Consider the following 23,471-nt stretch of genomic DNA (forward strand, 5'->3'; position numbering starts at 1 on the left):
GGTACGGCTATTTCACTGGCTAGAAGGGGGTCAGGTGTGCACAGACCTGAGGGGCTCTGAACCCGTCGCCGCTCACTGAAAACAAACGGCACGGTTCTTCCAGGGCTGAATCACTCCCAAAGCGCTGTTCAATGCAACAGGGCTGTCTGAAGCTGCCCCAAAGCGATTTGCCTGATCTCAAGGGAGGAAGTTTTATGATAGAAACAGGTATCAAAACTAGATCCGAGGCTATTGCAGCTAACTAAGCCTCCCCACCTTCCAATGGCATAAGTGTACTTCTCTCCGAATTACCTGCACACGTGGGCACCATAAAATAAAAAACACGCTAATAATAAATTATAGCAATAATAATAATGGGCTTGCAATTACTATTTCCACATGTACTATCCTGCACGTACGGCAAAGCTTAACAGACACCCAGGAAGAAAGCAGAAAACCCTTCTGTCAATGCAACGATATTCACCCTGTAACATTTAATATCCTTTCACACCAAAGGGTGGGATTTTTCAAAAGCTGTCAGCCTGACAAAAGGGCAGTTAATCCCATGCTGAATGCCTAACAGAGTATATCCTAAAACTCAGTAATGACAGCACACTGAAAAATTAAAATGTAATCCCTAACCTCAACACACCTGCACAACAGCTATATGAGGCCTTGGAGTTTATTAATTGAGGCCTGATCAGATATGCTTTATCCTCTGAGCTTCAGCTCAGGATGTTAATAGTTGTGCCTTAGCTGCAGTAAGCGTGGGTGAGAAATCAAAACTTTAGGAGTAACCGAACTACCTACTTCACAGAAGAAAACAAACAGAACTACACTCAGCTTTGCATTCACGGGCTTTCCGATACAGCCATTCCCTAGTGTTTTTGCTTTTAAACAGAGAACAGGAAGAAGAAAGAAGTCATCCCTCTGTGCTGAAGGATAAACCTCAAAACGATCACGTGTAGCACAGCAGGCTTCAAAAGCAGGCACTGGGCAAGGGAGTGGAGAACCAAAACCAGAGGTGGGAAGAGCACCTGCCCTGAACGGCCACGCTCATATCAGCACCTGCTCGGGTAGGCGCATCCTCACGGAGGGCAGCTCTCCGTGTTAGAGACTGCCAGAGCCTCCGCAGCAGAGAAGCTAGCTAGTTCTTTCATATGGTGATGGGTGTTCAGGGAGCACAGAACTGGCAAAAAGATACTGAAAAGCAACAACTTACAGCATCTTCGCTCTTACTGCTGGTACTCAGGGACGTGGTACCTGCTCTGCCAAGGCCTGTGGACATGCCGGATTGGAGGTATTTAAAAAAGGAGGAGGGGAAGATGCCATTTTCTTGGTCAGAACGGTGAGAACCTCCAAACAAAGCACGGAAAACAATTTTACTGCCATTAAGGCTGTGATTTCTCTCATGTCTCCGTTCCGGGATTCTCCCTGTCCCTTCCTCCCTAGCCATCCTCAGCCCAGAGGTCCTGCTCTTCTGTCCCAACCTCCTCATACGTTGCAGCACTGCTCCCTGCATGTCTCTCAATTTCACTTGCCCAACTTCCAAAGCTCTCCAGAACTCCACCTCTGCCTACACCTTTGCGCTTATCTCCTTTGCTCCCACCCTGGGCTGCATCCCTGCCCCTTTCTTTATCAATCCGATTTCACACGCACCAGGCTTCATGGCTTCTCCCATGCCCTCTTGCATGCTCACACAGGTCCCCTGGAGCCTAATCGTGTTCCTGTTGAAGGCAGCAGCAAAGTTGCCTTATTGGGCTTTTCTGGGGCCAGAAACAGGCCCTCAGCTGTTCTCCCAATTCCCTGCGTGAAGAATTTCCCCTTTCCACGGATCTCTTGTCCGGGGGGAGCAGATTGTGACAGTTCTGTATTCTCTGTGCCCTCTGGCTGCCAATCAGTCGCAAACCATCTAAATACCTGGCGCTGCCTCCCTGCTGTACAGAACCGATGTCCCCGGATCGGTCATCCACGAGGAGGGCAGAGCAGCGTCCACCTAGCGAGTCGTGGCGCAGGTAGCCCTCGGTAGCAAGGCACTTTCCACCACATCCCGCATTTGAAAGGAATTAACTTGGAATCAGATGGCTCCCGTGACTGGAGCTGGCTCCATCCCAGCTCCGCAGGTTTCTCTGATTGGTTCACAGTAGTTTTGGCACCAGTTGCTGCGCCCCAGGGAACTGGGACACAAGAAGAGCAGCTAGAGGGATTGCATTAAATACGCGCAAGTAATATAATTAAAAAAGAAAGGGAGAGTGAGAAAGATCAACTTTGCTGGAGAGTATCACAGAGTTTTTCATTTTGGGTGGAGGGAATGAAGCCTAGTGATCGAGGGGAGAGGGAGCTCAGAGCCATTTCTCTGTTCCCGACGTGGTGGCTCTGGGCAACCTCTCTGTGTTGAGGAAGCAGGGCAAGGGGGTTTCTTGCTAGCGTAAACCCAACGTCTGACTCCTAAGGGGCTGAGCAGCCCCGGTTCAGCCCACTGATTTCACACGGAGTGCTAGCAGATCAGCACCTCTGGGAAGAGGGAAAGTGCACTCTGATGTCAGGCTTCCAAAATTAGAGGCCTTGCTTGAAACCCCATCACCTTCACCTTTTTATGCTATGACTTGCCCTTCTGCAAAATGGGTGTAGGGCCCCACCCTTGCTGGGTGGTGCAGGCTTTTGATTGAATTCTTGGAGCTCACCAGATGAAAGGCCTTCAAGAATTTGGAGTCCTCTCCTTATTACCGATGAGCCATTCTCCAGTAGGCAGAAGAGTCATATCCATGCACAGTAGTTCGTGCAATTCACTGCTTAAAAAGGAGCTGGCCAACCTAAACAGTGGTTTGACAGTGACAACCATGCCTTGAGCTTAGTTTCTATTGTGGAAACAATTGGTATGTCCCTTTAGACCGGTCCATGAAAGTAGGGCTTGTCCCTTGCGAGCCTGGAAAATGTTTCCCAAAGGACGATAGGAGCCCAGTTGGAGCAGGGAATTTACACGAGGAGAAGACCTGTCTGTCTCTCCCTCATCTCTAAGACAGCTTTGAAACAGCTGTGCAAGATATATCGCCAGTGGACCAACGCAAGAAGCGTAGAAAATACCTTATAAATATAGGTTGCTCTTTAGAAGCCGGGAGCGGGAGTTTGTGAACAGACTGCAGCTGTGTCTTAAGGAAGATACACAATCCAGCCAACTCTGAAGCGATGCTGGGTTGTTGTCAACTGTTATTGGCTACCATAAAACAATTCAGTGGCTTCGGTCCACCACCTGAGAAAAAGTTTAAAAAGGCCAAATCCTTCCTCCTCCTTCCATCCCCCTTTCTCTCATAAGTTTCCCCAGAGACTCACTGGCCTGTTTTGGAGTTCACTCCCAGCAATCTCATCTGAGGTCCTCTGCAAGGCGCCAGAACAAAACGAGCTTGAAGAAGGGGTTCCTCTACATATCTGTCCTAAGCAAAACAGTGCCATATATAGAAACGGAGGACTTTCCCCCAAGCCAGGGCTTTCTCTGGTGCTTTCCCAAAGGGCTGCATTTCAATGAAGCAGCAGCACACATACAAATTTATGCAATCAGTCTATCCCTAAGAGAGAGCAAGGAAACTTCAAAAGGGAAAGGCCAAGGTAGTGTTCAGCTTAGATCCAGTGTCAGTCGAGGCATATACGGACAGCTGGGCTGATTTCCAGTTAGTGAAGGCTCAAGAGATGAAAAGCAGATGCAAGACTTAGGCTGATGCCCTGGGGCAATGCAGAGAAGAAGAGAGAGTAAAATCTGAATTGATCCCCAGAGGGGAGAAGGAAGCAGGATGTGAACCTCCCCTTGAGAGGAGGGCAAAACAGGACTGGGATGGAAATCTGGAGGGCAGACTGAAACCTGAACTACCCACGGGGAAAAGCCAAGCAGGAACAGAAATGACATAGAGGCAACACATGAGATTAGGGGGAGGTGGGAACACAAAGTGGAATGAAAAACCTATGAGAGAGATCCCCGGGGGGAGGGAAGCCCTGATTGAGCAAAATTAAATCTGCAGGGAGTTTTGCATCCCAGATATTAATAACAAACTACCTAGCAAGTTAGGCCCTTCTTTCCACCTTCAAAAGGATGGAGGGGAGGAAGAACTTGTCTGTGGTTGAGCACAAGACTATGAATCAGAGAATCAGAGTCCGTATCCCAGCTCTGCCAGGGAGCAGGTCCCTGGATTACAATACGCCTCAATGTCCACAGGCAACTGTCCTATAAAGCATCCACTGATTTCGACTGCAATCACGGTGCTCAGCATCTTTGGGAAAAGCCAGGTAGTCGGTGTGCGTCTGCCTCATCTGTAAGACAGGGTTAAACACCTCCCTACCTTCCGGAGGCACCGGGATGCTAAATTCATTAGCAAAGTACCTTCAGACGTGTGGGTGGAAAGTACCAAACAAGGTCAGAGCGTTATTAATGGCACTGAAAAAGAGCCACCAGATCTTAGATCTCAGATGCTGTTTGCCCACTTTAATTTCTCATATCATGTGTCTACAGGACATCAGCTGTGAAGACCTGAGACAACTCACTCTATTGCCTCAAAACAACTGTTGAAAACCCCACATAAACCTCAAAAACTAAAGTTCCCGTGGACAGCGACTCTGTCAGATGTGAAGAGGGCAGGGAGATGAGTTAGATAAGGAGGTCCTGAGGGAGGGGAACCCCTTTGGCACCTCTTGCAGAGAGCAGGGCAGTAACACACAGGATCCTTCAGCTGGTTTTAGAAGGGAGGAGTTTTTCAAAGAACTCAGTTCCTCACTGCTCTTTTGTGATATACGAGCGGACAAACTCAATTGGCCAAAACCAGTCTACTCAGGTCTTACTGACCGGGAATCTTAATCGGCTCGATTATTTAATGCTGACTGACCACTGGAAGAGAGGGATTTTGAAACGTGTCCCTTACAGTCATGTGCAACAGTTGACATGCAATGGGTACGACCGGATGTGCAAATGTAAGCATTGAGCTATCATGCATATGAAATATGAGGCCACCTCAGCTGCATATCTTATTTCCTTATTTTGTTCTGGATGCTTCCCTTTGTGTTCTGAAGATCTTTCCTGCCCCAGCAATACATCTCCAAGCTACCTCCTTTTCCCAGGTAAATCCGTCCCAAGGTCCTATTTCTAGGAAGCCTGTCTCTGGAAAGAGATATAGATCCTTATTACATCCCCTGATTGTTGTAAACCAAAGAAAATAAAGCAATAAGAGCGAAGAACCAACAGGAAAATTCAAGCTATGCTGAGCCCTGGGCTGCTCAAGCATGCCAGTGCCTGCTTGTCTATCTTAAATATTGTAAAGTCTCACGGCAGGATCACCTTTACATTGATACAAATATCAAACCTATCATTACCATTAAACAAATGACAGCCTGTCTGCAAGGGTTAGCCTTTTGCTGGAATGAAACCGCATGACACATTTGGATACGGAGCACATGCAGATCCTGCTAAGCCTTTCCTGCACTGGTAACACGTAACCTTTCAGCTTTATTTCAAAGGAAACATATTCTCTCCCAGCACTGGAGCGCAGCTCGGTGCTTGAAGCATGAAGGGGCTTGGAGAGGACCTCTCATTCCCTCTTCTGCAAGGAGAGGAAATCCAAGCCTTCATTCCTCCCTGGCACTCAGAAACTGCATCGCTGCAAGGACCGACAGATGACGTGGTCCTACCCATCACTTTCCTGATGGAAAAGAAATCAGCGATTCGGCATCTGCGTATTTTCCTCCAGCTGTGGAGCAATGCACAGCACTGTGTGCTGGGCTGCAACACTCACGCCACGCGCAGAAGCCCTGTTGTCTCCCAAAACCATCAGCCCTATCTCCGTGCGTGTATTCCAGAAGGAAATATTGTCTCAGGGATTAACTCCGGGCACAGGGTGAATTACCCGGCTCTCTAGAACAGCTCTTCAGAGCCATCTGCAAAAACAAACAATGCAGTATTTCCTTAAAGGCTGAACGCCGTGTATACCAACAGGGAAATAAACCAAACAAGACCTGGTAAGACTGCAGCAGCATCGCCCGGTGAGGATCACCACGTTATAGGGAGGAAGAGTTCTGATTTCAACACCTCCAGTCAGGCCTTTTCCCGGTCCCGCTCAATGCCCCTTCGTGGCAAGACTCTGAAGCCACGTTTGCCGAGTTACTCAGTTCTGTCCCTGACACCCTCTAGACATGATCCCAAACCATCAAGCAGCAGATATCCCCATCCAGGCTGCCAGCACCGAAGGTGAAAGTTTATTGCTGTCTCTTTGCATTTCCCTTGATATAAACAGGAAACAACCAGCATTAGGCTCACCAAATAAAAAGCCAAACCAGATAGGCAAGGCAGAAGATGCTTCTTTTTCCATACACACCCTTTTCCCTCTCATTCACATACAAATTACTGTTGCATCCAGGTGGGAGGAGAGTTTGAAGAGGGGAGGGGGGAAGAAACGTTTGCCAAATAGGTTGAGGGATCAGAAGGCAGCTTTCTCATAAAGCGCAGGGCTGACCCACAAACTGCGAGAAAACCTCAAACTCCACAAGAGTTTCCCTCCTCCCCATTTCAGGGTGAGAGCAGCCACAGCAGGGAATTGGTAGGCAAGTAAGGGGTCTAACCAGGTCACTCCACCCTTCTTTTCCCGCCTGGAGCATAACATGGGAGGGAAACAGACCTGAAATGTAGGCCATCTACAAAGACTGGGGGAGAGGCTTAAATGATGTGAGATTTATGATCTTCAAAGTGATTAGCACCCAGCACTCCAAATAAAGTCAAAGAGAGCTCAGCAGCTCTTGCATTCAGTTTGGAGTTGGGTTTCAAACCACTTCTCTGGCTTCAGTTTGAAAACTGGAATTGCAAGGTAACAAAAAAATAAAAAAAAAAACAAACCCACCACCCAAAACCAACCTCAAACCCCAAACCAAAATTAAAAACCCACCAACCTCCACCTCTAATGAAAGAGCTCAGCACCTGATTTTACATGAAAACACTTTGATATTTCCATATCTCATTTCTCCTTTTTCTCGTCATTTGAAATCTATTTGCTGTATTGAAGATGAATTCACCAGCAGCTGAGGTCAACCTGAAACGTGAGTGTATAATCTGTGTGCATTTGGGCTCATTCTCATTAAAATAACAACAACAACGGCTCAAGTCTACACATGGCCTTGAGAGGGCCAAGAGAGGGAGACAAAGAGCCGTTTGCACACACCCATGTCCACTCACTTGGACTGTTACAACCCCATCCCTGACATCGCCGCGAAACCCCTTCTGCCAACACTACCTATGTTCTGGGAAATCACACCAGACTGAAAAAAAACACCAAAACAAAACACCACCATTAAAATGAGCTCATTCACAGGCTTTTTTTTTTTTTTATAAACCTTGAGAAGTCCCCAGTCAGGTTTGCTGCTCAGTTACACAAACAGATGTGTGGCACAAATGGAAGGGATTTCAGGGTACTCCTTTGGTGGAAGAAGAAAAAGAAAAGTGGGAAGTGAACGCTACAAGAGACTGTCATAAAACCCCAGTCTCTTTTTGGGAGGGGGATGTTTCTATCAAGACGACTCTGGCCCAAATCCTGCTGACTAGGAGGCTGTCTGCCCCTAGAACTTTACCAGCATCCGCTCATTCGGTGGCGTGCAAACGACTAGGGCCTTAAAGGTAATGGGTCAAATCATCACTGGTGTAAATCAGCACTGCCTCACCCAGTCAATAACATTTCCTTGATTAACCTCAGCCCAGCTTCCAGTTCTAACATCTCTGTGGTGTTGCCATAGGAAAAGTTTGCAACGTGTAACAATCCTGTACTTTCATAGCTTATTTCTATCTGGAGGGAATTTTCTTTTATCGCTAGTTATAAGCAGATTGGAGTCTTCTCTTGGCATGTAGAAAGCCTGTGCTTTGGGCTCTGCAATCCACAGAGCTGGAGACACAAGACTTTTTGTTTTCAGCTGGGTATTCCAAAAACCTGGAAGATGGCTGAACGTGTTAAGACACCTTTGATAGGAAGTTACGACCCACCCAAAATCAGAGCAGCCAAACCAAACAAACAAACAGCAGCTTGCTGACATCTGTCAGACAAGGAGCCACCAAGGCAAACTCGAAGGACAGAAAAGTCACGGGGAGAAGCTTCAGCTGCCCACCTGCTGCTAGCGGGAAGCCTTTGCAGAGGATCGCAACCCTTGAACTCAGGGAATGCGCGGTTGGAAGCGGGTAGGTTGCTGTCCTGTTAAGAGTGCCAACATCTCCTTCAAAGGCTAGTGACTGCCCGTGGAGTTACAGCCCCTTGTGTTTTCCTTGCTCCAGCTCCCTGGCCAAGCCCTGGAGTCCTGCAGCGGATCAGCGGGTTAGCTCTCCAGACCTCCTCTTTTTCTTTACAAGGTCTGAGTCCAGCTCCAGCCACAGGAGTCCTTAGCTCTGGACTCGAAGAGCATTTTCTCATGTGTCTGCACGGATTTGAGATCTATATGCTCCGGAGGGCTGTCACCTTCCTCCCCTTGCAATTCTGACGTGAAATTTGGAGATTTCTTAGAGCCACGTATGAAAATTTCCAGGCACTCAGCAAGACCAGGATTGCTTTCAGCTGTATGAGGATAACAGCAAACACGGCAAAGACAACGTTCCCTCACACGTTCATTTGCAATTAGGGCTCGCTTGCCCTGCAAGAAGTGCTCGCTTTTATCTGCTGTCCCTTTCCCCACTGCCTTGCAAAGAGGAATCTGCCGTTGTAGGCAGGCCTGGTCTTGACCTATGCACTCCAAGACCTCAAACCGCCTCAGCTCCAGTCCTTGCTGATACTCCTGTGAGTCAGCCCTGTGCTTTCAGACTCGCATACCGCAGTGCTTTCAGCGCCAGTGTCACAAGCAGTAGAAATGCACGGGGCTTTGAGGCAGGATTTGCACATTTGCCAGTGTAACTGAGGTCCCTTTTGTTTCTAAATGACAATGGAAAAAAATTAAAAAGCCAGAAAAAGCCTCAAGCAAATGGTGATTTAAAGAAACTCTATAATTAACTGAACTTCTATGAAATAAGAAGGCCTGGAAACCAGAAGTTTAATCTGTCATTCTATCCCACAAGGGGAACGGGGGAGAACTTATGTGGTCTGTTTAATGGTAGCTTCTGACCTAACAGTTTTTATCTCTTAGCAGTAGCTGCCTGGGACTCAGCAAATTGAGCAATTAAAAAACAGTAATTCAAGAAAGCAGAATACCTGGTAACCCAGGGAGCATCTTACCTGCCTGTTAAAGTCCAGCCCATTCTGTTCATTTCCTACAATGAAACAAACGGAAAAATATCTCAGTATTAATGACAGCATCGACGTAAACTTTCCATAACTTAGAACACACATAACCAAAGACGCACTGCTAGCCCAGCTCAGTTTACTGTAAGAGCAAGGAGAGGAGAAGGAAGGTGGAGTCAATGCGAATGCAGCAATGGAGGTATGAAGGCAACTTTTCCAATGTTTGGTGGTATCGGCCTTTGCTGAAGCATAACAGAAGTGCTTCTGCCTGGAAGATACCTGGCTAAGCAGCAAGGGTGGGGGAAAGCTCACTGACTGCAAGGGAGATTCCAGCAGAGGTGAGCTGGAGGATGTTACAAATCTCCAGGGAAATCCAGGACCAAGGATAAAGCAAGAACTAACTGTGGGAGAGGCTAACAAACAGGTAGCCGTGGCTGTTAACCAGGGATCTTCAGGAACCCGTGTGGCACTGAGTAATTACAGGATATCTAAAGGAACAGAGGGTGCCGTGGGGTTGTGCTCAAGAGGCGTCTCCTTGATTCCAAAAGAGATTGGCAGGCACGGGGGAAAAAATCAGACAGGTTTCAGCCTGAAGGTACTGCACAGGCCCTCACTCATTCCCCTTTGATGATAAACAGTCCCGTCCCCCCCCCCCCATCACACCTGCCAAATTCATCAAGAACATCACAGAGGTAAGGTTCTACGCTCCAAAGATATGAATGCTTTAAGGGATTCCACGAAGCTTCTTTATTTGCAAAGGCAACCCCAAGAAACCTCTTCCCTTTGCAATCCATTCTCTAAGTCATTCTCTTCCAGTCCAACTGAGTTTGTGATAAATAGTCTTAAAACGTTCGCATCCCACCAGCACAACCCCCAGGGCCGCCGCCTCCTGTTTTGTCCAGTATAATGTTCTCCAGAAAGCATAGCCCATGCCCTGCGATCTGATCAAGCTTCAACACATCATGTTTTACAGTAGTTCATGTCTCTCTTACAAAAAGTTGGAAAGCTGTTAAGAGAGGCTGTGCGTGCGGGAGCGCAAGTCCAACTCACCTACGGACTCGCTTGCTTCAACTGAAGGAGCCTCTACCCTAATCTAGCATGCAGTTTTTCAGCTTGCACCATACACATAATATTCCCAGGTGAATCAGCACGGTTCTTTGAGATCCTCAGGGGCAGCACGCTTGGCACAATTATTCATAGATGGCAAAATATTTTAGAGTCAACGATAACAATTTCATGGTACCCTATTCTCCGTTATCTAGAAACTGCTCTGGAGATCTAATCTGCAACACGTTAACAGCATTGACTGTGCAAACTGAGTTGCCTTTGTTGCTCATCTTAAGCTGAGCTGTAGGTCTCCGTTATCAAACGATACCGGAGCACTGTTTCACAGGAGAATAAGATGTTGCTCCCTGCTCTGAAATTTCCTCTATCTTCTCACCATCTGCAACTCAACCCAGATCCAGCTCTGCACCTTCTCTCCCAGCCTGCCTGCATTTCTGCTGTGCTAGCGCCTGCCCTTGCTTCCTGTCCTCCTCCCAACCTGCTCCTCAAAGCTTTTTCTCTTCCCAGTCTCAGGTCTTTATCTTCTTCCATGCGATTCCCTATTCTGCTACAACCTCCAAGTTGCCACGCGCTTCCGTGCTCCCGTGCCTCTCGCTCTAACCCTCTGCTCCCTGACCACCTCTTTCCAGCTGCTCCCGCCCAAGGAATTTGTTCATTCATTGCGTTCCAGCTCTACGCCCCAAGAGCTAACAACTGCACATATAACGATGGGAATGCTGATAGTGTTAATAGATGATTGCAATCAGTATCCACACACCTGAGCAGGACTGTGCGAGGATCTTCAAGGCCTGCAGTTTCTACCTTTGAAACCCATGGGGGGTTGATGCAATCTAAAGGCAGTAGCTAAAGGGAAGAAAGGCAAGGAGGAGAGGAGGAGGAAATAAAGATCCCCGTTGCTAAAATAGAACAGGAAGGAAAAGGTAATCTTCTGATTTCTTGGATACAAGTTTCACTCGTTCAAATGCAGCATGTTGATGAGGCAAGATTCAAAGACCTTGAGGGAAATCCCTAGGTCGAAGTGATGATGACTCTGAGTCACTATCATACACCCCAAAACTTGGAACTTGAGATGCACACCTGGAACGGAGTTTCTCGCCACATCGCTACCACCAGCCCCAAGTTCTCCAGTACTTTCTCTCCTCCGCTTCCAAGCTTCCCATCCCTCACTTTCTCCTCCCTGCACAAGCACGTGCAGCTGACAGGCTTCTACCTTTCTTTTTCCCTTCTTCTCCCGCAAGGCCAGGCACAGCTTCCTCCGAGTCCTACCCTCTGTTCTCTTGCGTGTCCTACTGCAGATCAACAGGGGTGTTTGGGAGCACCTCAGCTAGGTATTTTGTGACAGTGGAGCATGCTGCAAATATGCATGGAGATTGACATTAACTCAGTCGCAGCTTGGGCGTCTAAGTCTGAGATAAATGCCTCAGGCTGTCTTGGTAGACGGTGAGGAGAAATAGGCACCTCCAGAGGCCATTCATCTGACCTATCTTAGACGCCTATCTTAAGATGAGATGAACGGCCCTCTGGAGATGACTATTTCTCTTTATTGACTACAAAGGGACCCAGGGGCAACTAGTTCAGACTTAGATTTCCAATGGTGAGATATTTAAAACTGGGTGAGGTGATTTCTCCTCCCAGTGGTTATGTAAATGGGAGCTGGATACACAAATCCCTTCAACTTTTCAGCAGGACCAGCGAGTGTTTGTGCACAGATTTATTTGCAAACACATCTCATCTCTTTCTATTTCAGTAAAAGCTTGTGTTTGAGTAAAATTAACATGATTCTAGCTGCAAGCCAAGGTTTGGGTGTGATAGGGACGACGACTCTCCTCTTGCAGTTAAATCAGTACCTTTCCTACAAATATTTTAAAAATAGACTCAGTTTCCTCCCAGTTTCTGTCAACGTCAGGACTCACGCTGAAGTAGTCATTTCTCTCCTTAAAGGAACGAGCTGTTCAAACAATGAGGATCTGCACTTAAGATTTAATCTTTCCTAGCTCCAGGAGATAAAAAGAAAGAAAAGTGTAAGTGGCAGCAGATTCCCAGCTGCTGTAAACTGCCAGAACTCCACTAATTTTAATGGAGCTTCACACCAGCCAAAAACCTGCCCTTGCTACACCAGTGAGACGCAATGGGATCCAAAGTCTCCAGCGCCTGCTAGACGCAGTCCTCTGCTCCTGAATTGCATCAAACTGGGGAAGCCCTGGCATTTAAATGAAGAAAGGTTGCTTTGAGCCCCTTGCAGTACAGTTTCCGGGAGCTTCCCCATCAAACAAGCCTTCATTCCCCTCTTTATGGGTGTTCTGGACAGGAGGAAAAAGGCAGCAGCGATAAGCTCAGCTGACTCCCCGCAGCACGGCAGACGGGGACTGCGCTGCTCTCCTTGGTTCACCTGGCAGCTGTTTTGCATAGCCCTGGCATCAGATCTGGTGCGAGTTTGCCTGGGGAGGTTTCTCTGGGGATGGGAGCAGTAGAACAGTTCCGGACGGCTTCCCCCCACCCGCCGCTGTTCCCCCCACCTGGAACGCACCGTTTGCTCTGAAAACCAAAGACAAGCACTCTATCAGAACCGACACGGTTCCCACTGGAAGCCGCCGAGCCAGTCCAGCACTTGAGGATAAAAGTGCCGTAATGGGAAGAAAGTATAAATCAAGATTGCAGTGTGCCTTCACCTTCGCAAGGCAAACACATGCAGCAACACGCAGATGTCACCTACGGGGAGCGACAGCCGCCCGCGGCTTTACGCCCAACGACAAAAACAGGGCTGCAACCAGAAGGCTAACCTTATCCCCCTTCCCACCCAACTCCACGCTTAATTCACCTCACAGTTTGATCTCAGCTGCACAGAAGGGACATGGAATTAGAAGGTGATTTCAATCTTTAACAGGTGTTGGGGAATTCCCACAGGGAATCAGTTTTCTGCCGCGTGCATTTGGGAGGGAAATTCAGAACAGCTGAACGGCGATGGAGGAACAGTGCCAGGCAGACACCAGGCAGGGGATTCAGCTGCCTGGGCTTAGATGTCTAACTTTTAGGTGTCTAATTCTGAGCCAATTGCTCTAGGCTCCCTTTACAGCCACGGAGAGGAAGCAGGCGCTTCCAGAGGGCGATTCATCTCACCCCTGAGATAGATGGCAGAGAGATGAATCACCTTCTGGAGATACCTATTTTCATCACTGACTGTACAAGGAGCCCACAGTGAGCAGGTCAGACTTCAGCCTCACAGTACTGAATATCTAAAATTAAGATTAATCTCAGCTATCCTGAAGATTTTAGCACTCCAGCTGATAAAGCACAATGCTATTAGAGATTGACAAAGCAGGCCAGGTGTAGAGTGCCTTTCAATGCACATATTCTAGAACCTGAGAAATTAGCTTGCTCACATTAACGGAGACGAGAATCAAATCTCTCACCTCCAACAACACATCAAGTTAAAAGATTACCCGAGCGCAGGTAAAGAAAAGAATGGCAACAGTTATTATAACTATAAACGATGCTTGACCCACGTGCTGTAAATTAAGCAAAATGCTCACCTGCACTGAGAATGATGGGGTCCTATTAAGCAAAAAAAGATATTCGGCAGGAAAGACACTCCTCAGAGATTTCAATTCACTTTGGAAACTCAAGCAAATACCAAGTCATAGCCCCACGCTACTGTTCCCAGCAGCCAGACCAGCGACTTCTCCAGAGCAAGCAGGAAAAGCCCCGGGTGGTAGGAGCTCACTTAAATCACCTGCTCTCCATTGTAATGGCTACCCCTGATTCCCACCAGCTGTGTCCAGCGGCACTGGGCAGCAGAAAACTGGAGGGGAGCCGAAACTGAAGCTGAGCAGGCAGCAGTCAGTTCCCTGGATCCTTACGTGCCCTGCTGCGATGCTGGCTGTTCCCAAGGCTTACCTTAAGAAGTGCTTTTTAAAGGGAGCAGGGGAAAGTGTGAACAGGATGGGGAGTTTCTGAGGCAGCCAGATGGGGCTGCAGCATTCATGTTAACTGCTTGCTCTAAAGACGCACACAGACCAAACTGGAGCATCTCCATGGGAAAATTAAGGCTGGTTAGCAAGAAAAGTGAATCTGTGCTGACTCAGTCGGATGGCTACAGACTCCGGGGGAAGCTTTCACTGAAGACTCAAGGGTTTCATTTGGGGTGGAAACTCCTGGATTATGAAAACGCCTTTTCTTTGTCAGCAATGCTTCAAGGAAATCCCATCTTCTAGTCCCAGCTAGAGCGCAGCTCTGAGCGCAATATACCCTTCGTGTGGGGCAGGGAGACGGGGGGAGAAAGCAGGACAGCGAGTGTGGGAGACTCGGGCAGTTTCCAGAAGGAAACCCGAGGGCAGCAGTTGTTCCCACGGAAAACATTTCACCTGCAGGTGCTGGGAGAGGGCAAGTCTCTTCTCTTAGACCAGAGGCAAGAGGCAGATCAGACCAGCTCTTCCTTTGCCCCTCTAATTCAAGTCAAACCAGCCTTTTGTTCCCCTTTCCCCTCCCCATCCTTTTTTATCCTCTTCCATAATGGGATGTTTAAGAAAAAAAATAAAATAACCCAACCTCAAACCCTAATCACCGTCATTTGAATTTCAAATATCCCCCTCCTGGCCTCCCCCACGCCCCAACTGACTCGGAGCTGGGAATATGGAAATTTCTCCTGCTTGCCTTAAATGTGGCTGTGCTATGAAAATCATCAGCCTTATGCAAATCCTGAGCAGGCCCAATTGCCATAGCAACCAGCTGTTTCCAGCCTGACTGCTGCTGCTTTCATTTATTCGGGACTTGTCCTGGGGCTGTGCATGGCCACAGGGGGAAGAGACAAGAGAAATCCTGGAGGCTTTGAGGAAAGTTTCACCAGGGAGAGCTAGCCTTGGAGAGCAAAGGCGTAGCCAAGGACTAGGCTCAGCGTGGGGCCGGGGAAGGCCAAGTTTCCTCAAAAGACTTTGGCCTGGCAATGTGTTTCCAGCCTGATCTGAAGAGGTAACAGCAAAAGGCAAAAGAAAAAAGCTCGGACTGTGCAGCCCTTGTCTTGCCTGCTGAGCGCAACAGGGAGTGCCCCCGTGCACCGAGCAGCGCAGCCCGAGCACCCACCGACTCATCGCACGCAAGCCATCGCGCTGCTCAGCCTGACGCCCCTTGCTTGAGCACGTCTCCTTTTGCCCGAGCTACAAGCTGACACGAGGGTCAGAGCCTCCATACCCTATTGCGGCATGAGCCGTCAGGTTTAAAAGAGACCCTGCCCCGGCACCTGCGACTGGAATGCAATAAAGAGCAGCCTTCCCAGAGCCCAGCAGAGATCAGGGCTCCGTCCTGCCCAGAGTTGTACCCACCCCTGGGGAGAGCAGCACCTGCATCAAAGAGCTCACACCCTGGCTAAAAGGTGGGAGAAGGGACTGGGACCCTTGCTTCGGAGCTGAGGAACAGAGATAGGCTTAATTAAGTCTGTACAGGGAGCGTGGGGCAGAGAGGCAGACTGAGACAAGGTCTCTCTTTTTCCATCTGCCCTGATATGGATTTAATGCAAAATGCTGCACTGACATAGAAGCCGGGGTACTGGGAGGAGTTTTCGCTTGGGTGGAAGTTTTGGTGTCCCGTTTCAGAGCTGCCCTTGCTTTCTCTCCTCCACTGCCGGGGACCTTCGGTGTCTTGCGGCAGCAGCAGAGGAAGGTGTCTCCTTTGACATCCTTCCACAGGCGCCAGCTGGCTGAAGATGAGGATGCAGGGGGAGAAGAACAACAGTCACGGGAGCATCCCCTCAAAAGGGACACTTTGCAAAACCGTAGGAACGGATGCGTCACAGCTCCTTACCACTTTCATTCTCTTGGGGGGGTTTAGAGGAAAGGCTCTTTCTTACCCTCAGAGAGGGCGCTCTATTGCTTCCTAATGCACTCAGGTAGGTTACCCGAGCGGAGAGCGTTAGATAAGCCTGCCACCGTTGCCACCAGAGCCAGAAACAGGCCAAGAGCCCGGCTCTCTGGCTCCGTGTGCCCTCCCCGTGAAACCGCCCTCCTCTGCCTGGCTGCTGCTGTTCCCCATCCCGGACCCGACAGAGCTGTGCGAAGCTGCCGGCTCAGCCAACCACCGCTGTCCCGGGGAGCCAGAGCAGCTGCTCCCGAGGCAGCGATAACGCTGCAGGGCTGTCCTGCACTGCACCCACACGCACACACCCCAGCTCCTCTCCCTCCCCGTGTGCTGGGATGCCCATCGCGCACCCCGCCCTGGGCTCCTGGCAGGCTGGCCAGTTCCCCGTGTTACAGGGTGGGGAGGGAAGATGTTCGGAGCGCCTGGAGCTATTCAGTTACCGATGGTTGTGTTTGAAGAGCTTCCCTATCGCCCTTTTGTTAAAGCTTTGGCTTCCCCCCCATAGCCTCAACAGATGAAATCAAAGGGAAGTAGCTTTGCTTGGTGTAACCTGTTTTGATCAAGCAGATAAACGGGGAACAAGTGTCTGACACAAACAAACAGACAGACAGAGGCAAGTCCCACCTCAGCATTTCGTTGCATCAGATACGGAGGGCTTAGATAAACCACAAGAAGGGGGAGATCTCTGCCTCTCGGCTTGAAGACCAGGGGCGACACTCTGCAGTGCCAAGCCCCCACAGTTCCCATAAAAAAAAATCAACCCAGAACTTGCTGGCATGGCTTTCATCAGTTTAAAAAGATGAAAAGAGCTTACAGCCAAGCATAAAACTCACGCTTGTCATTACCCCCCATGGAGTCAGCGGGACTGCCTACGAGCTCAGCCACAGCCGCCGCACGCCAAGCGTTCAGCCTCGCTGGCATCGCGCAGGAACGGGGCAAGAGGACCCTCACACCTGAGGGATGGCGCGGTGCTCAGACCGGGGCTGACCTCCACAGCCCCCGAGCGATGTGCAAAGGCAGTCCGACCCACCGCCCTCGTGGGACAAACTCGTGCCTGTTCCCTCTCCCCCCTCAGACACCGACTGTCATAACGACGGCAAAGTTAGTAAAGGAGAGCTTAAGATTCAAAGGACTGGGTAGGGTAGGCGATACTCCTTGGAATTTTGTTGGGTTTTTTTTAAATCACAGGGTTTTGTAAAATGGCAAAATTTCACCACAGCCAGTAGACACGGGAGAGTGTGCGTGAAATCAAACAAACCTGGGTTCTTGGAGAACATCTTACTAAAAGCTCGGAAGCATTTTCTATGAAATTGTTGTGGATTAAAAAAAAAAAAAAGCTTAGCTTTCCTAATCTCCTATGAAAGATGAACAATTCTGACAATTTTCTCAAAAAAGAAAAAGTCCCACAATTATTTTAAACACGTTCAAAGTAAAACAATACCCCAAATTACCCTTTTTTTCCCCTCTAAGCCCAGAACTGGCAGAGATATGAAAGAATGAGATTATGCTTCTGCTGCTGACACTTCCCATCAGATCTTTAGGCATCAGTTTTAGATCAAGGGCTTGGTTTACAAAAACATTTTGGCACCCAACTCCCTCCAGTATTTTTTTTTTCTTTTTTAAATTCTTCTTGGAGCCAGGCTGCATCTTTTGGTGATGAAAGGCCTTTGTAAATCTGCACCTAGAAGGATTTCCATCCTTTCTAAGCTATAATATTGTTAGTCGGTAACTGCCTTCTCCTTTGGGGGGGTCGGGGGGGTAACAAGATTCCTGGGGAGCTGCGTAGATTGGTCCAATTCATTAGGAAATGGGTCTTCAATTAATGAATCATTGGAAAACAGATTTTCCCCACATGAAGCTAGTAAACAAAACACCGAACTATTAGGTGTTGCAGTAAATACTCCTCTAGCAATGTGTATAAGGGAAAATAAAAACTTCCAGGGAAGTTCAGTACAAAGAGCTTTGTTGTTTATAAACAGAATGGTCGGAAAGAGAAGGAAAAAAAGAAAAAAACCCAAACAAAAACGACAAAAAGACGTGTAGAGGTTTTAGGTAAAGCATCCCGGCAGCCCCCTCCGTGGGCTTGCCTGGTCACGATTGCCAGTGGGCTGGCACCTGAAGCACGGCATACAGCGCCGAGCAATAGTGTGCGGTCCTGCTCCGGCCACCCTGTTCGCCCAGAGTCCCGCGAGGGACCCGTCACCCCGCAGGAGGGGTCGCGGCTGTTTGCTAGAGCCCCGCAAGAAGCTCCTGCCTCGCTGCGGCATCGCTCATCACAGCTAAGTCTGATGTGGCGATCCCTGAAGATCCTGAACAGATCAACCGGTCACAGGTTGCATTAGGAAAAAAGAATAATTTAAACGGGTTCCTCGTCTCAGTCCGCAGGGAAGTGTCACTCTTGCAAATGAAGGAGATTTACTTGTTCTGATTTCCCTGCTTGATCTGAAGGCTCCTAGAGCAGAGCTAACACTGCTGCAAACATTTTTGTTGTTTTAAAACAAATTGACTTCACTTCTCTGCTTTCTTTTCTCAATTACCACTAGAAAGAGGTGCTACAGCTACCGCTAACGGCTGCCTGGGAAGCTTAAGCTGAAAACCCTGTTTTCCCCAATCAATCAGCTGCGGTGCCAGCTTCTCGCCTGTTTAACACCACCGTGGACTACAACAGCAGCAGCCAGAGCCTTCCCTAAATTTACTGACAGCCCACACCAAACCCAAGTGCTGACTCTCCTAACACCACAGCCTTCCCTAATCTTGATTCAGCTCTGTTATCCACCAGCTCTGTGTGCCGAGATGCGGGAAACAGTTCTGGAGACTCTGGTTCCCGATTTAAGGCCCTGTAACAGCTACCAGGGTGTTGGTTTGGTTTTTTTTTTTTTTTTTGCAAGGGCTTGAAAGCTGGGGACAAGTTTGTTGCTGGGTGGCTTGGAAACATTTATCTCAAAAAGCAACTTGGGCTCGTCTGAAAGCCCTGAGCAGAAGCTGACCTGACCAAAGTCAATCAGAGTTCGCGGACGTGAATAGAGCCAGATTTTCTCTCTGCATTAGATTATGTCAAATAACCCAGCTTAACAGCTAAGAGCACAGAGGATTTCTAGTCTTCAACAGACGGTGTAAATAAAGGGGTAGTTTCAGTCCTATTAAAACACGCGTAGGCTGCTCCAGCTTTACCAAGACCTTGCTTTTTTCTAAGTCCTCTCAAATGATGAAAGTAAAAGAGAAACAGTAAAATCATTCCATGCAGAATTTTAATCTGCTGTCACACCTCCCCCCACCCCAAGCTTAGGGCTCTTCATTACTCAAAGAACAACGATTCTTCTAACATTGCCTCTATCAGTTTGAGTTTTAAAAGGTTTTTATTTCCGAGTCTATAGGTGAGCCTCACGGTTTCTCATAATCTTAATTTGTAGCACCTAGTGGGTGCTACAACTGTTTCTTATTGCTGTTTATTTGCCTAAAGAGGAATCTGACCACGAGCCTTCGTGACATTACAGCCTCAAGGTCTTGAATTCAAAGCCCACTGCAGGCAGTGGCAGTCAGAAGTGATGCCAGAAAATACCAAACCGATTTTTCTGGTGTCTATCACACCTTGCGGCAGTGCAGGAGTTGGTGGGTAACCAGGCAGAAATCAGTGCTAACACCAGTGCTATCATCTTCAAAGGATGTTCTGCGACCCTGTTCTTCAGCTTTCCATATTCAAGGAAAACTGCGGCTTCGAGCCACGGAGTAGTGACGGTCTGAGCAGCCGTCAGGTGGGCGTAGTGGAGAGGAGAAACCCAATCACGCTTCAAGATGAAGAGCAATACATTTTTGCTGGAACTACATAGCTGGATTCGGTTATTTCTGAAGTCCCTCCCATTTTTCTACATATACATGGCCAAAAAAGGCTTAATCCCCGGGAGTTTTGTCTAAGGAAACGTTCCTGACACGAACCCTACGTGAAATGAAGAGCTGTGCGTGCTAGACTGAGCGGACCAAGACTATTGCGATGGCATTGTTCCTTTGGCCAGGTGTGAGCGTATTTCCACGCTAATCCCGCAGAGGACGTTAGTGAGAAACACACTGATTCACTGCCGTTACAGAAGGATCTTGCATGCTGATCAAGATACGAATGCAATCCTAGCCCAGAGCGCATTCTTGATCAACTCCCAGGCTGGCTGGAAGAACGCAATGTAGCAGCAACAGGAGTCAAGCAGAGCATGGACAGAAACTTCCAGCACCCATGTCCCCCTTTTCTTTTCGTTCCCCTCCCTCCTCAGGCTCCCTCGCCTGCCCCCCACGTCCCAGACCCTCCTTACCGGGCTCCACCTGGTCGGGTTCGTGCCGAGTATCTGTGGAATCTGCCGCATCACCGCTCATCTTGATCTCTGGAAAAGGAGGCACAACTGATTTTAATAACAGGTCACAGTCCCAGGCAACAGGCACATGTGGCTTCCACTAAACAGCACAAATGAATGTGTAATTATAATAAACCATCAGACTTTCAAATTTCTGATTCCTCAACATACAGTCACTAGAATATTCATCAGCTCCGAGGATGCACTTTCCCTCCTGTTGCTCTGTGCATCCCCCTCATTCCTTTCCCCCTCCCCAATTTGCCGCTGTGTTCTCACCTTTCGCATCGTTTCCCTCCCGCACAGAGGACGAGGGGTTGTTTAACCACCGGGAGCCCTCCCAAGCCCCAGCGGCCTCTCCCCCGAGCTTTGCGCAGGCTTCCCAAACCAGCTGGTGTGGCTCGCAGCTTGACACCGTCCCCCACCACACCTTCAGAGGCTGGGGAATCCCTCCCAGCTTTCCCCCCATCTCCCCCAGCCTTTCCTCCCATCTCCCCCAGCCTTTCCTCGTCCCTCGAGACGGCTCGGCGCACGCGGGGAGGACCGGCCTCAGAAAGGCACGTAGAGAGCAAGATGCTCTCAGAGGGGGAAGCAAAGTCCCTCTTCTCCTCTCACTCCCCGGTGAACTCAGCTTGTTTCTCCCAACGCATCTCATCCCTATTGGCAAACTATGTGCCCTGCTCTCTCCTGCACGCACGTGCTCACGCCCCTCGCGAACCACGAGGGAGCTGCCTTGCTCCAAAGCACCGTCCCCAACCCAGGAGCAAGAAGAGCACTTTGCCAGCAAGCTCCTCCGTATTTTTCCCTCCGTCCTTATCAATGCCAACAAATTTGTCATTTACCCTTGAAGTGATGGCTGCCACCACACCCGGGGCCACGTTCTCCTTCGGGGACAGCTGAAAGAAAAGGAGGGAATAATCAACTTTACACTGGATTGCTCATGTCCTCCTTAAAAGAGGCGAAGTACACACTGAGCGAAAGAAGGAAGAATATATCTATTCAAATTCAGCTGGACACCCCCTCATGCTCTTCTACCCTTCGCATGGGAATTTTAACTCTTTCCAGGCTACTTGGGGAAAAAAAAGATAATAATTTTTTATAAAGGACCAACTGATTTGCATGTCCTTCCTGCAGCCAATCCCGGCCACAGAAGTCATCCAATTTGCATCGGGCAATAACAACTGCGTGGAAGCTGGGCCAGTGTTTGCTGTGGTTTTGCTGGGGTAGAACAGGCAGGTGGAAGCCTTCTTAAAGGCATCGTGCAAACCTTTTCCTCTTTCCTAGGCATGCCTTGTATTATGGCCAAATGGCCAAAAGGGTGAGAAGAAGCCTATAGGTTTTTATACCTATTTCCCTCTATTACACTAAAAAAGCCGGGGCTTTTTATTTATTTGTTCAGGTTTTCTTTTCCCCTATTCAAACTTCTAGTGTGCAAATGGCAAATTATCTGCTTTTTGGCCCAAATTTAACAGCTTTTTTTTTCAGTGAAGGTTTGAAGCTTTTTCTTCAGCAAATGAATAAGAGAAGGAAAAAAAAAAAAAAGTCAAGATTTTATACCAGAGACAGAGTGCAGAAACACTCGCATACTTCAGAAACTTTCTTTCTTTAAATGGTATTAAGGATTGAGGGGGAAAAAGGAGAGAGAAAAGACTTGTGGGATATTTTTTTTTCCCCTTCAAATAAACCCTCTGCAATTAAGACATGAACATTTAGTGGGGCTTCTAAGCATTTCTACTGCAGGAAGAGTAATTATCATCAGCTACAAACATCTTCTTTGCTTGTAATACTGCCAAGGGACCCTAACTTAGGCAATCTACAAAGCATAAAGTTTTGCTTGCTGCCAAAAACTATCTCTTAAAAAAAAAAAAAAAAAGCCAAGTTCTCATAAAATAGAGTAATAAAATTCTTAAACCATGCAGAAGTTTGGGGCTTGCTTTAGTGAGAAAGTCTGCAAGTTTGCAAAAAAAAAAAAAAATGCAGGTTTCATTGTGAGCACACAAATAATGAATGAACACAGGTCGGTGAAAGAAAATTATCTAATCCCTGAGACCGAGGAACCCCTCGTGGGCACAGAGCAAGCGACAGAGCAGCTCAGACAGAGCTGAAGAAGGGAAGACGCACAAACAAACCATAAGAAGGTGTCTCCCCTTCACAGGAGTAAGCCCTTAGCCCCTCTGCCATTTGTAACCTGGGGTGGGCGGGAAGGAAGGGAGGAATTGCAGCTGTGGCTTGATTACATATCACATGCCATCCATCAGTTAAATTCCCTCCTCCTGGAGTCAGGAGATAACAAGATACCCTGTGATTCTCTCATACATAGAGCAGAAGAATGTTATTTTCACAAAGATTTGAATTCCCATCATAAATATAATAAAAGTTTAAATATCTGGTGGGGGGCAGGGAAGAACAACCCAGGAAGAAAAAAGCCCCCTTTACGATGAAAGCCTGCTGAGCAGTTTGGGGCTGACCACCTATTGTACGCCTATGGACAGCAGTGCAGCACCGCTCATCCTCCAAGGGGTCCTTGAGAACAAGCAGCAGACATACAGAGAAATCACTCTCTAATATAAGTGTAGCCAAGATCAAGGCAACACCTTTTTATTGACATCCAACAATATTCCACTATAAACCAGGATGGAGCGATGCATCTGAACACACACCCCCATCTGACAAAACATCTCAAGAAAAAAACAGACTGTGAGACTTTGAGTCCAGCTCAATGCAGGCTCCACCATACAGCTTCGCTAGCTTGGCAATATACGGAGAATCAGCAGGCTAGTAAAAAAAAAAAAAAAAATCTCTGGGAAAAGTAATGCAACTTAGGACTGCCTAACTCCTAACCACAGACCTATTAGGAGCCGCCACTGCGGCCTGGGCCATATTAAAAATGTGCTGCTCTACCTCAGCTAGCAAACATACCTGGAGTAGGGGCAGTCTGGTTTGTTCACCCAGACCAAAGAAACTATACTAGTGCAGACACTTCTCTGGGGATATATCTGCATCTGTATTTTTGCTGAAACAAATGGTG

At 48.2% G+C, this 23,471-nt stretch overlaps 1 protein-coding gene across 1 annotated transcript in view; it reads right to left on the reverse strand.

The window, feature by feature from the left end:
* POU2F3 (POU class 2 homeobox 3) overlaps positions 1 to 23,471 on the reverse strand; it is a 42,467-nt gene that overhangs the window by 16,456 nt on the left and 2,540 nt on the right. Inside the window, exons 2-4 of the mRNA XM_054803094.1 lie at positions 21,286 to 21,339; positions 20,408 to 20,476; positions 9,192 to 9,226 (exon numbers count right to left, since the gene is read on the reverse strand). Coding sequence (XP_054659069.1) covers positions 9,192 to 9,226; positions 20,408 to 20,476; positions 21,286 to 21,339 — 158 coding nt within the window. The remainder of the gene's footprint in view (positions 1 to 9,191; positions 9,227 to 20,407; positions 20,477 to 21,285; positions 21,340 to 23,471) is intronic.

The sequence above is a fragment of the Grus americana genome, chromosome 24 (genome assembly GCF_028858705.1).
Source record: "Grus americana isolate bGruAme1 chromosome 24, bGruAme1.mat, whole genome shotgun sequence".
NCBI classification, from domain to species: Eukaryota; Metazoa; Chordata; class Aves; order Gruiformes; family Gruidae; genus Grus; species Grus americana.